Source organism: Loxodonta africana, chromosome 17 (genome assembly GCF_030014295.1).
Source record: "Loxodonta africana isolate mLoxAfr1 chromosome 17, mLoxAfr1.hap2, whole genome shotgun sequence".
Taxonomy (NCBI): domain Eukaryota; kingdom Metazoa; phylum Chordata; class Mammalia; order Proboscidea; family Elephantidae; genus Loxodonta; species Loxodonta africana.
Window position 1 is genome coordinate 66258247 of NC_087358.1, and position 13786 is coordinate 66272032.

The following is a 13786-nucleotide window of genomic DNA, read 5'->3' on the forward strand; positions in this document are numbered from 1 at the left end:
CAAAGGCATCAATTCGGTCTTCCTTATTCAATGTCCAGCTTTCACATGCTTATGATGCAACTGAAAATACCATGGCTTGGGTCAGGCGTACCTTAGTCTTCAGGGTGACATCTTTGCTTTTCAACACTTTAAAGAGGTCCCTTGCAGCAGATTTGCTCAATGCAATGCGTCGTTTGATTTCTTGACTGCCACTTCCACGGCTGTTGATTGTGGATCCAAGTAAAATAAAATCAGTCCATAGTATATTCAATATTTTTCACCAAAACTTTAATTCAAATGTGGCAGTTCTTCAGTCTTCTTTTCCATTGTCCAGCTTTCACGTGCATATGAGGTGATTGAAAGTACCATTGCTTGAGTCAGGTGTACCTTAGTCATCAAAGTGACATCTTTACTTTTTAACACTTTAAAGAGATCTTTTGCAGCAGACTTGTCCAGTGCAATACATCATTTGATTTCCTGACTGCCGCTTTCATGGGTATTGATTATTGATTCAAGAAAAATTAAATCCTCTACGACTTCAATTTCATTGCCATCCATTGCTATTTTGTTTATTGGTCCAGTTGTAAGGGTTTCTGTTTTCTCTATGTTAAAGTGTAATCCATACTGAAGACTATAGCCTTTGACCTTCACCAATAAGTGCTTCAAGTTGTCTTCACTTTCAGTAAGCAAAGTTGTGTCATCTGATTATCTCAGGTTGTTAATGAGCCTTCCTCCAATCTTGATGCTGCATTTTTCTTCATACAGCCCAGTTTTTCAGATTATTTGTTCAGCGTTTATAGACTGAATAAGTAAGGTGAAAGAATACAGCCCTGTGGCACACCTTTTCCAGTATTAAGCCATGCAGTATCTCCTTGTCCTGTTTGAACAGCTGTCTCTTGATCCAGGTGCAGGTTCCACATGACCACAATTAAGTGTTCTGGAATTCCCAGTCTTCACAATGTTATCCATAATTTGGTATGATCCACACAGTCGAATGCCTTTGTGTAGATGATAAAACACAAGTAAACATCCTTCTAGTATCTCTGCTTTAAGCCAAGATCCATCTGGCATCAACAATGATATCCCTGGTTCCATGTTCTGTCCTAAATCTGGCTTGAACTTCTGGCAGTTCCCTGCTGATGAATGGCTGCAACCATTGTTTTTTTTTTCAATTGTGATTTAGGAGAAAGTTTACAGAGAAAATTAGTTTGTCATTAAACAGTTAATATACAAATTATTTTGTGACATCATTTGCCAACCCTGCAATGTGTCAACACTCCCCCCTTCTCTACCCCAGGTTCCCTGTTTCCATTTGTCCAGTTTTCCTGTCCCTTCCTGCCTTCTTGTCTTCGCTTTTGGGCTGGTGTGCCCATTAGTCTCATATACACGATTGAACTATAAAGCACGTCCCTCACGTGTGTTATTGTTGGCCCTATAGACCTGTCTAATCTTCAGCTGAAGGGTGAACCTCAGGAGTGAGTTCAGTACTGAGTTAAAAGGGTGTCTAGGGGGCCATATTCTTGGGGTTTCTCCAGTCTCTGTCATACCAGCAAGGCTGGTCTTTTTTTGTGTGTGTGTGTGTGAATTTGAATTTTGTTCTACCCACTCTGGGACCCTCTATTGTGATTCCTGCCATAGCTGTTGGTGGTGGTAACCAGGCACCATCTAGTTGTTCTGGGCTTAGTCTGGTGGAAGTTGTACAACGTTCCGTTAGTCCTTTGGTCTAATCTTTCTTTTTGTCTTTGGTCTTCCTCACTGTCTTTTGCTTCAGCCGGGATGGGACCAGTAGATGTATCTTAGATTGCCACTTGCAGGCTTTTAAGACCCCAGTCACTACTCACCACAGTTGGGTGTAGAACTTTTTCTTTATAGACTATGTTATGCCAATTGAGCTAGATGTCCCCCATGCTGCAGCCATTTTAAAATTATTTTCAGCAAAATTTTGCTAGCTTGTGCTACTACTGATATTATTAGATAATATCTGCATCCTGTTTGATTGCCTTTCTTTGGAATGAACTTGAATAATATGGATATCTTCCAGTTGGTTGGCAAGGTAGCTGCCTTCCAAATTTCTTAGCATAGATGAGTCAGTGCTTCCAGCATTGCATCTGTTTGTTGAAGCATCCTAACTGGTTTTCCATCAATTCTTGGAGCCTTGTTTTTTGCTTATGCCTTCAGCATGGCTTGTACTTCTTCATTCATTACCAGTGGTTCTCAATCATATGCTACCTCCTGAAATGGTTAAATGTCAACCAGTTCTTCTTGAGATGGAGACTGTGTGTGTTTCTTCTGTCTTCTTGTGATGCTTTCTGCATCATTCAATTTATATTGTCCGTGGAATTCTTTACTATTGCAACATAAGGCTTGAATTTTCTCTTCATTTCTTTCAGCTTGAGAAATGCCAATTGTGTTCTTCTCTTTTGGTTTTCTAATTCCAGGTCTTTGAACATCTCATTATAATACTTTGCCTTCTTGAGCTGCCCTTTGAAATATTATGTTCAACTCTTACTTCATCATTTTACTTAATCATAAAAGAATTAAAAGTCGTAAATCCTGGTCTACCTCAGGAGCTTATTAAAGAAACAATTTATACGAGCACAGCTTTTACACAAAACAAATGTACTGATTAATATAATACAGACTTACTGCATATGTGCTTAGAGATGACTAGTGTCCAAGAGACTGAGGAAGCCTCTACATTCTTCACGCTATTTAGTTCTCCATATTCCTTCTATAATAACCCAGAGGAGCCCTGGTGGTGTAGTGGTTAATAGCTCAGGCTATTAACCAAAAGATCAGCAGTTTGAATCCACCAGCTGCTCTTTGGAAACCCTGTGGGGTAGTTCTACTCTGTCCTACAGAGTCTCTATGAGTTGGAATCGACTCAATAGCAATGGGTTTGGTTTGTTTTTTTTTTTAATAACCCACAGCAAATAGGTTTTTTGATGGGATAGAAATAGAGAGATCCATGGTACCTGAGATGAGTAGGCCTCATGGTGTGTCCACAGCAAAGGTTGCTGGGATTCCATGAGACAATATGAAGGTCCTAGATATTCACTCATTCAGACAATATTGATTAAGAACCCACTGTATACCAGTGGGTAAATGATATATCCCATGATATATCAGTGAGAAAAATAGACAAAATGTCTATTTCGTGGAGCTTATACTTGAGTGGGATGAGGGAGGTGATCATACACATGCATGCACACATACATGCATACATCATCATATGTTCTGTGGTGATAAGAGCTGTGAAGGAAAATGAAGCAAGTAGAAGGGACAGAGAGACATAGGCCAGCACTGCTTTGAGAGGTTACCATTTTCAAGAGGCTGGTCAGGGAGGGCCTTTTCTTGTCAGATGACTTATGAGTAGACAGCTGGCTGTAAGCAGATACCTGAGTGTCACAATAATTGTGAGTGTCACCTGAAGGGCAAAAAAAAAAAAAATCCAAGCCCATTGCCATCGAGTCAATTCCAACTCACAGCAACCCTGTAGGGAAGGGTAGAACTGCCCCATAGGGTTTCCAAGGAGCAGCTGGTGGATTTGAACTGCCAACCTTTTGGTTAGCAGCCAAGCAGTTAACCGGTGCGCCACCAGGGCTCCAGTGACAATAATTGATGGAAATGATTGGGGAAGAGTTTTCCCGGCAAAAGGAAATGTAAAGGCACTTGTTGTCCAGGCTCACTAAGTGGGATGATTAGCTGCTGTGACAAACAAATTTCCTCTACATAATTTAGTATACCCCAGTTCTGCAGAGAAAAGAAAAATGTTTAACGACAAGAAGAAAGAGCACTACCAACATGCAGACATTTACAAATATTAATGCTTTAATAACAGGCCAGTCTTGAACCCAGTACTATCAGTTCTGAGGTCTTGCGCTGTGAAACTTTTTATTTCCATGTAGTGCCTGCCACAGCATACCATACTGGCAGCAGTAACTCCCTTCATTACATGCTGAGGGTTGATTCTCTAGCATGAGAGGTGCTTGCTTCACTCAGTCAATCACTACTGATTCTATAATCCTTAAGAAACAAAGGTGCCCACTTCCTTGGAGCATTGTAGGTAGTGGGGGGACCACCAAAAGTTTCCCTCAATCTGAAATTGGCATATCTGTGCAAGAAGTTCTAAGTATATGTTAGAGTAATAGATATATGACAGAGAAATAGAGGTAGAGACCTGAAAAAAAGAGAGTAAAAGACATAATTAAATATAAAATAGATACATTTATTTATATGCCAACATGCAGTGGGTATTCAATAAATGTTTGCTTGTTATTAATTGAAATAATGCCTATCACTCATGTAATACAATTACTTATCACATAAATACTTACCAGTATTTCTATTTGTTTCTATCCTTGAGATATTTAAGAACAAATTATTATGACAGGCTACAAGAAATGAGTGGAAGATAAGCATAGACTTCTTATGTACTATGTCAAGCATTGTCATTCAGATCATGTGCTTATGTTTTTTACTCTTGTACAAATATTTTGCACATTAAAAATTAACATCTTATTCCTTGTCAATTTCTTTTAGGGCTTTTTTATCCTCAATTGTCCAGACTTAACGCCTTTGGCTTTCCAATTGATTTATCTCAATTTGTCATATAATGATATCCGCTACTTTCCCTCAGAAGTGAGTTCATTTTTATTATTGTATATATTGTTATAAAATTCTTATTATGAATAATAATCATAACAAAATAGACACCTTATGATACTCTGGAGTTACTAAAAAGAAAATATATTGTGCATCCACAAAGGCTTATTTTTAGAAGTACCAAAAATACAGTATATCTTTCTTAGGAAATCCCATGACATAATCCTCAAAGACTGTTATAGCCAGGCTATCAAATATGTTCTCATTAATTTCCAAGTGGTGAATAAAACCAAGATAAACTCCTACTATGTGGTAATTGAAGCTTTAAAAAAACAGTTAGTGATGAGGTAATATGTTACAAAAAGTTTTAACCACCATAGGCTAGAATGGATATACTGTTTAATAAAACATATCCAGGATAGTTAGATATGGCTATCATTTTAATTCAGTGTCATCCAAATAAATGAGCCACTGGAAGAGATCCATATTTATGCCCATTCCAAAGAAAGGTGATACAACAGAATGTGGAAATTATCAATGATACTACCACATGCAAGTAAAATTTTGCTGAAGACCATTGAAAAGAGGTTGCACAATTAATACATTCAGAAAAAAACATTTGACAAAATCCAACACCCTTTCATGACAAAAACACCCGACATATATAAATAGACTTCTTCAACCTCATAAACAGCATCTATAAAAAATCCACAGCTAACATCTTTTTTTTTTTATTGTGCTTTAAGTAAAAGTTTACAAATCAAGTCAGTCTTTCATACAAAACTTTATATACACCTTGCTATATACTCCTCCCCACCACGTGTCTGTCAGTTTGTCGTACTGTGGGGGCTTGTGTGTTGCTGTGATGCTGGAAGCTATGCCACTGGTATTCAGATACCAGCAGGGTCACCCATGGAGGACAGGTTTCAGCTGAGCTTCCAGACTAACACAGACTAGGAGGAAGGACCCTGCAGTCTACTTCTGAAAAGCATTAGCCAGTGAAAACCTTATGAATAGCAGCGGAACATTGTCTGATGTAGTGCTGGAAGATGAACCCCCCAGGTTGGAAGGCACTCTAAAGATGGCCAAGGAAGAGCTGCCTCCTCAAAGTAGAGTTGACCTTAATGACATGGATGGAGTAAAGCTTTTGGGACCTTCATTTGCTGATGTGGCATGACTCAAAATGAGAAGAAACAGCTGCAAACATCCATTAATAATCAGAACCTGGAATGTACGAAGTATGAATCTAGGAAAATTGGAAATCGTCAAAAATGAAATGGACCACATAAACATCTATATGCTAGGCATTAGTGAGCTGAAATGGACTGGTATTGGCCATTTTGAATTGGACAATCATATAGTCTACTATGCTGGGAATGACAACTCAAAGAGGAATGGTGTTGCATTCATCGTCAAAAAGAATGTTTCAAGATCTATCCTGAAGTACAATGCTGTCAGTGATAGGATAATATCCATATGCCTACAAGGAAGATGGAAGGATTACACAGAGTCATTATACCAAAAAGAATTGGTTGATATTCAACCATTTCAAGAGGTGGCATATAATCAGGAACCGATGGTACTGAAGGAAGAAGTCCAAGCTGCTCTGAAGGCACTGGCGAAAAACAAGGCTCCAGGAATTGATGGAATATCAATTGAGATGTTTCAACAAACAGATGCAGTGCTGGAGGTGCCCACTCATCTGTGCCAAGAAATATGGAAGACAGCTTCCTGGCCAACTGACTGGAAGAGATCCATATTTATGCCTATTCCCAAGAAAGGTGATCCAACTGAATGTGGAAATTATAGAACAATATCATTAATATCACATGCAAGCAAAATTTTGCTGAAGATCATTCAAAAGTGGCTGCAGCAATATATCAACAGGGAACTGCCAGAAATTCAGGCCGGTTTCAGAAGAGGACGTGGAACCAGGGATATCATTGCTGATGTCAGATGGATCCTGGCTGAAAGCAGAGAATACAAGAAGGATGTTTACCTGTGTTTTATTGACTATGCAAAGGCATTCAACTGTGTGGATCATAACAAACTATGGATAACACTGTGAAGAATGGGAATTCCAGAACACTTAATTGTGCTCATGAGGATCCTTTACATAGATCAAGAGGCAGTTGTTCAGAGAGAACAAGGGGATACTGATTGGTTTAAAGTCAGAAAAGGTGTGCTTCAGGGTTGTATTCTTTCACCAAACCTATTTAATCTGTATGCTGAACAAATAATCCGAGAAGCTAGACTATATGAAGAAGAACGGGGCATGAGGATTGGAGGAAGACTCATTAACAACCTGTGTTATGCAGATGACACAACCTTGCTTGCTGAAAGTGAAGAGGACTTGAAGCGCTTACTAATGAAGATCAAAGACCACAGCCTTCAGTATGGATTACACCTCAACATAAAGAAAACAAAAATCCTCACAACTGGATCAGTGAGCAACATCATGATAAATGGAGAAAAGACTGAAGTTGTCAAGGATTTCATTTTACTTGGATCCACAATCAACAGCCATGGAAGCAGCAGTCAAGAAATCAAACGACGTATTGCATTGGGTAAATCTGCTGTAAAGGACCTGTTCAAAGTGTTGAAGAGCAAAGATGTCACCTTGAAGACTAAGGTGCACCTGACCCAAGCCATGGTATTTTCAATCGCATCATATGCATGTGAAAGCTGGACAATGATTAAGGAAGACCGAAGAAGAGTTGACGCCTTTGAATTGTGGTGTTGGCAAAGAATATTGAATATACCATGGACTGCCAAAAGAACGAACAAATCTGTCTTGCAAAAAGTGCGGCCAGAATGCTCCTTAGAGGCAAGGATGGTGAGACTTACATACTTTGGACGTGTTGTCAGGAGGGATCAGTCCCTGGAGAAGAACATCATGCTTGGCAGAGTACAGGGTCAGCGGAAAAGAGGAAGACCCTCAACAAGGTGTATTGACACAGTGGCTGCAACAGTGAGCTCAAGCATAACGATTGTAAGGATGCCGCAGGACTGGGCAGTGTTTCGTTCTGTTGTGCATAGGGTCGCTATGAGTCGGAACCGACTCGACAGCACCTAACAACAACATATACTCCTAGTTGCTCTCCACCTAATGAGACAGCACACTCTTTCCCTCTACTCTCTATTTTCATGTCCATTCGGACAGCTTCTGACCCCCTCTGCCCTCTCATCTCCCTTCCAGACAGGAGATGCCAACATAGTCTCATGTGTCTACTTGATCCAAGAAGCTCACTCTTCACCACTATCATTTTCTATCCCATAGTCCAGTCCAATCCCTGTCTGAAGCGTTGGCTTTGGGAATGGTTCCTGTTTTGGGCTAACAGAAGGTCTGGGGATCATGATCTCTGGGGTCCTTGTAGTCTCAGTCAGACCATTAAGTCTGGTCTTTTTATGAGAATTTGGGGTCTGCATCCGCTGATCTCCTGCTCCCTCAGGGGTTCTCTGTTGTGTTCCCTGTCAGGGCAGTCATCGGCTATAGCTGGGCACCATCTAGTTCTTCTGGTCTCAGGCTAATGTAGTCTCTGGTTTATGTGGCCCTTTCTAACACCATTCTTAATTGTAAAAGAATGAACATTTTCCCCCTAAGATCAGGAACGAGATGAGGATGTTTGTTCTTGGCACTTCTAGTCAACATTGTGCTGGAGTTTCTAGCCACGGAAATTAGACAAGAAAAAGAAATAAAGGACTTCCAGATTAAAACGAAAGGAGTAAAACTATCTCCATTTGCAGGTGACATGGTCTTGTACATACCTATTTGAGGATAGTTAAGGAACCCACTAAAACACTATTAGAGCAAATAAATGAGTTCAGCAGGGTTGCAGCACACATAATCAATATACAAAAATAAATTGTATTTCTACATGCTAGCAACAAATGATCCCAGTAATAAAATGAAGAAAACGATAGTTCTATTTACAATAGCATCAAAAAAGATAAAATATTTAGGAGTTAAGTTTAACAAAAGTACAAAACATATGCTCTAAAAACTACATACCATTACTGAGAGATATTACAGAAGACATAAATACATGGAAAAATATCCCATGTTTGTGCACCCATTATACCCACTGCTGTTGAGTCAATTCTGACCCATAACGATCTTATAGGACAGAGGAGAACTGCTCCCATAGGGTTTCCTAGGCTGTAATCTTTACAGAAGTAGACTGCCACATCCTTTTCTAGAGGAGCTGCTGTAGGGTTCAGACCACCGACTTTTCAGTTAGCAGCCAAGCACTTAACCACTGCGCCACCGGAGCTCCTTTGCTCATGCACCAGAATACTGCTTAGATGGCAGTACTCCCAAATTGATCTGCAGATGCAAAGCAATCACTATGAAAATCCCAACTGCCTTTTTTGTTGAAATTGATAAACTGATTCTAAAATTTATATGGAAATTCAAGGAATACAGAATAGCCAAAACAATCTCGAAAAAGAAAAACAAACTTGGAGGACTTAACAGTTCCTCAATGCAAGAATAAGTATAGGGTTGCTATGAGTCAAAATCGACTTGACAGCAGTGGGTTTTAGTTTTAGTCCAGCAATTTGGTATCTTTATAATGATTAAAACGGTTTAATTTAATGTTTAGAAGAGTTAATACTACACCTTATTACTGGTAAGTGAGCAAGAACTGTATTAATCAAGCAAAGATCATAAATTTAAATGGCATATTCTATTTTTTATTTCATTTGAAAAATCAGCGTATAGGAAATTACTATGAGGACAATCTGACTATGCTGACAACCCACTGATCCCTAAGATTAATTCCACTCATCTTCCTGGTTCTGCACATACCTTCCTCCTTCTTCATCATTGCATAATTGGCATGTGAAACCATGAACTTGATCAAACAGGATGACTTTCCCATTTAAAGAAGGACCATTCTTGAGTCAAGGGCATATGAATCTACAGTAGTACTATTTCACCATATCATAATATTAATTCTGGTCACTTATTTCGAAGGCCTACCAAAGGTATTTATTGAGATACATATGATACATCCAGTTAGCATTAGAGTAAGGACCCAGGTTATGAACGTCCAGTTTATGGACAACTCGTACTTGCCCTTTAACGTTATGCAAATTTGCCCTCACTTGGAAACAATTGAACCAACGCCTACTAGCAACAAATTCTTCATCAGTCACCTTCACTTGCTGCACGTGGAGCTTTAAATTACTGAAAAGGCTTCTAGCCTTTTCTTGCACTAAAAAAAAAGGATAAATAAGAACCATATGCACCTGCTCCAACTTACCTACAAACTCGACTTAAAGGCACAGTTAGGAGCGGATCTCGTTCGTAACCTGGGGACTGCCTGTACTATACTGATTTTACTACATTAGTTTAAAGATTTTATAAAGCAAATAAGAGATTTGTGCACCTTATTATTCTACTCATGGTTGTTTCTCTTTTCTGTTCCACAGATATTTTGTCTTAAAAATTTACAAATACTAAACCTGAGAAATAATCCTATCAAAGAAATCCCATCTGAAATTAAAAAACTTAGCTACCTTAGAGTTTTCATCATGGCCTTTACTTTGATTACTTTTCTTCCTCCTGGGTAAGGTTGATAGTCTGAGATCGTAAACACAGAAAACAGAGTTTCTAATTTGGAAAATGATTAAGTTCGCTTTTGAAAGTAGTTAGCAGCTTTTTAGCCATTTAGTAATTCTTACTCTTATAATTAGCGGATTTGCTTCTTATTATGGTGTTAAATGAGAATGATCCTACAGCTACATAAATGGCAATTAATAAAATAAACACACATCTCAAGATCCGTTACCTCAGTGTGTTCGCAAATCACATAGAGCAGTTCAGATGAGAACCTGGCATGGTCTTCTTGACTATGGAAATAGCACTACACCTGGAAATAGGAAATCTACACTTTTAACTTCAAAATTGATGGTAATTATTTATTTAATCTGGGGAAAGTCACTTAACCATTCTTTGCCACAATTTCTTGATCTATAGACTAAGGGGATTGGCCTGTATGGTCTCTAAAATCTTTTCAACTATAGTATGCATATTGACATCTGTGTGTAAAAAAGATGAATTTCTTACCAAGTGTGGACTGGTATTTATTTAATTCCTCATGAAAGTTTTCAACCAAAACCCTAACCAAATGCCAAACTAAATGCCTCTTCCAATTAGAGCTTAACAAATTGAATGTACATTAAGGGCAAAGGTATATGGACTCTTAAATAGTTGAACAATATTTCAGAAAAGAAAATTGTCATAGTAATGCAGGAAGTGCCCCCAAATTCATTTACAAGGATGTTTATCTAGTGTTGTTTGTAAATAATTATCCAATGAATTGTACATTCAGACACTGTAAAACTGTTCAGTCACTTAAAAGGCTAAAGAAGTATATAAAAAATTATACTATTTCTGTATAAAAATACACATATATACATCACATATATAAAAAAAGAATAAAAATGATGAAGTAAGAATGTTGTATTTGGGCATTTTTATTTCTATTTGACTCATCTGTATTTTTCCACAATAACAAAAACTGTGTTTTTCCTGTGCTGATTCTAGAATCAGCCATTTCTCCAAGAAACTTTTCTTTTATTGGAGAATGGTATTTAAAAACCAAGATCTGGGCACTGGGTATGCTCATTATTATTGGGGTATCATTGTTTCTAGGCTGTCAGTGGGCAGAGCTAAGTAATATATGTGTGTGTACTTATCCATAGAAACCCTGGTGGTGTAGTGGTTAAGAGCTATGGCTGCTAACCAAAAGGTTGGCAGTTTGAATCCACCAGGCGCTCCTTGGAAGCTCTATGGGGCAGTTCTACTCTGTCCTATAGGGTTGCTATGAGTTGGAATTGACTGGACAGGAATGGATTTTTTTAAATACTAATCCATGTATGCACACATACCTATAATTGTTTCTGGATCTGTTCATACTGGATAATCTATAATCATACTTTAAATAACCATAACTGTCATTTAAACAAAATGTAAAAGTTCCCAAGGCAACTAAAAACTTGATACTAACTAAAGGCCTAATATTTTCTTCATTGTGTAGGGATTGGACAAATTAGTATGAACAATTGGGTATAGCCAAAGAGTTTTAAGGAGTTTTTTTTTTTTTTTTTTTTTAATATTTGTGTTTCTAAAATGAAGGACTATATTTTGATTAAATAACATAGGATATGTATGCACATGTTCAGCATATGGAAGCCAAGAGTGAAAAACGTAATGGGAGAACTTAACTTCCTGGACCTTAGAGACTTAGAGCAAGCTCTGACATAAGTAAAAATGTTCATTTGCAGAGCCTGTTAAATGAAAACTCACCTAAAGAGTGCTTATACAGTTAGGGACGAGAGTGCTGAATTCTTTCTATTTAAGAATTAATTGTTGTCAAACTCTAGCTTGTGATGCAAAGACCTGACACAGAGTGGCTGGACTTGGAGAAGCAGGTGGATGAAATTGACTGAAATCCAGGGAACCTAACAGTTATGTAATATATTTGAGATAATTCTGGCTCCATGCAAATTGAATAGTTAGGATGTTATGACTGTCACAAGCAGTTGCAGTAGTTTATTTTGAATCTTATATTTATTTCATTCTCGTAATCAATTCAGTGGATGTTTATAAAGTATCTCCTGTGCACTCCTAAGGAAGTCACACAACCTAGCGAACGTAGGGGAAAGCAAACAATTGAATAGAATCAGGTAAAATAATGGAGATGCCCACTGTACGATTTGAGAGTTCCAAAGAGTAGCATGGAACTCATTCTGGGAAGTATGAGATGGCTCTCTGAAAGAGATAGTTGATCCAAGTACAACTGAGTATGAATTAGCCAGGTTAAAGGGAAGAAAGTTGGGCTGGTGATGGGTGGATATTTCTCCAAGTAGAGTCACAACATATTTAGAAAGAAAAGCGTGAAGCAACACATGCGATGTAGGATGGTAATTTGGTGTTTTGGGAGCTTAGAGGGCCAGGCTGAGTGTTTACAAATGAACCTGGTGAGGTAAGTGGGGACCAGATCTCCCATGGGCCTTGTCAGCCAGGGTAAAAAATTGGTGCTTTATGCTGTTTGCCATGAAAGCCACAGGGGAGAGGTGGAGTCAGGCTTACGTTTTAGCACATGGTGGTGGCAGTGTGGAGGATGCGTGTGAGGGGATGAAACTGAATTCAAGGTGCCCAGCTAGGGGACTGTAACAGTAGTCCAGGCAAGAGATGAAAAGAACTTGAACCAGGGCAGTGGTAGTAAGCACAGAAAAGAGGAAACAGATTGTTAAGAAATTAAAGTAAAACCTGCAAGATCTGGTGTTGATTAGACATAGAGGGAAAGGAAGAGTCAAGGTGACTCCTAGGTTTCAATCGTGTAAAGTATATTTATTGTTGTTGTTGTTCTTGGTTGCTACCGAGTTGCCCCTCAACTCATGGTGACCCCATGCACACTGAATGAAATGCTACCCGGTCCTGTGCCATCCCCATAATGGGCTGTGGATAGCACCATTGTGATCCACAGGGTTTTCATTGGCTGATTTTCGGAAGTAGATCTTCCTAGTCCACCTTAGTCTGGAAGCTCTGCTGAAACCTGTTCAGCATCATAGCAACATGTAAGCCTACGCTGACAGATGGGTAGTGGCTGCACATGAGGTGTGTTGTCCAGGAATTAAACCTGGGTCTCCTGCATGGAAGGCGAGAGTTCTACCATTGAATCACCATTGCCCTCAGATATTTATTGGGTATTTACTAAATTGGAAACCCTGGTGGCATAGTGGTTAAATGCTACGGCTGCTAACCAAAAGCTCGGCCGTTCGAATCTACCAGGTGCTCCTTGGAAACTCTACGGGGCAGTTCTGCTCTGTCCTATAGGGTTGCTATGAGTTGGAATCAACTTGACGGCAATGGGTTTGGTTTTGGTTTATTTACTAAATTATAAGCTCTGTGATAGGAGTTGGGTTTACAATGGTAAATGAAAGTGGCATGATCCTTTCCCTCATGCGGTTTAGAATCCAGGGAAGGATACAGGAATTCTAACAAACACTCCAATAAATACATAAATATAAAACATTCTAAAGCATATGCTTGAAAAGAAAAATAAGAAAGATATCAGAGGGACATGAATTAAATTGAGATGCTAAGAAAGGTTTATCTGAGGAAGTGGTGTTTAAGCAGAAACAAGTCCAGGTGAAGAACGGGGAAAGGAATACTTCATGCAGTGAGAAT

At 38.8% G+C, this 13786-nt stretch overlaps 1 protein-coding gene across 1 annotated transcript in view; it reads left to right on the forward strand.

Moving 5' to 3' along the window:
- The window catches only part of LRRC63 (leucine rich repeat containing 63), a 75629-nt gene that overhangs the window by 41050 nt on the left and 20793 nt on the right, over window positions 1-13786 (forward strand). The window contains exons 5-6 of the mRNA XM_003412668.4: window positions 4522-4620; window positions 10021-10157. Coding sequence (XP_003412716.2) covers window positions 4522-4620; window positions 10021-10157 — 236 coding nt within the window. The remainder of the gene's footprint in view (window positions 1-4521; window positions 4621-10020; window positions 10158-13786) is intronic.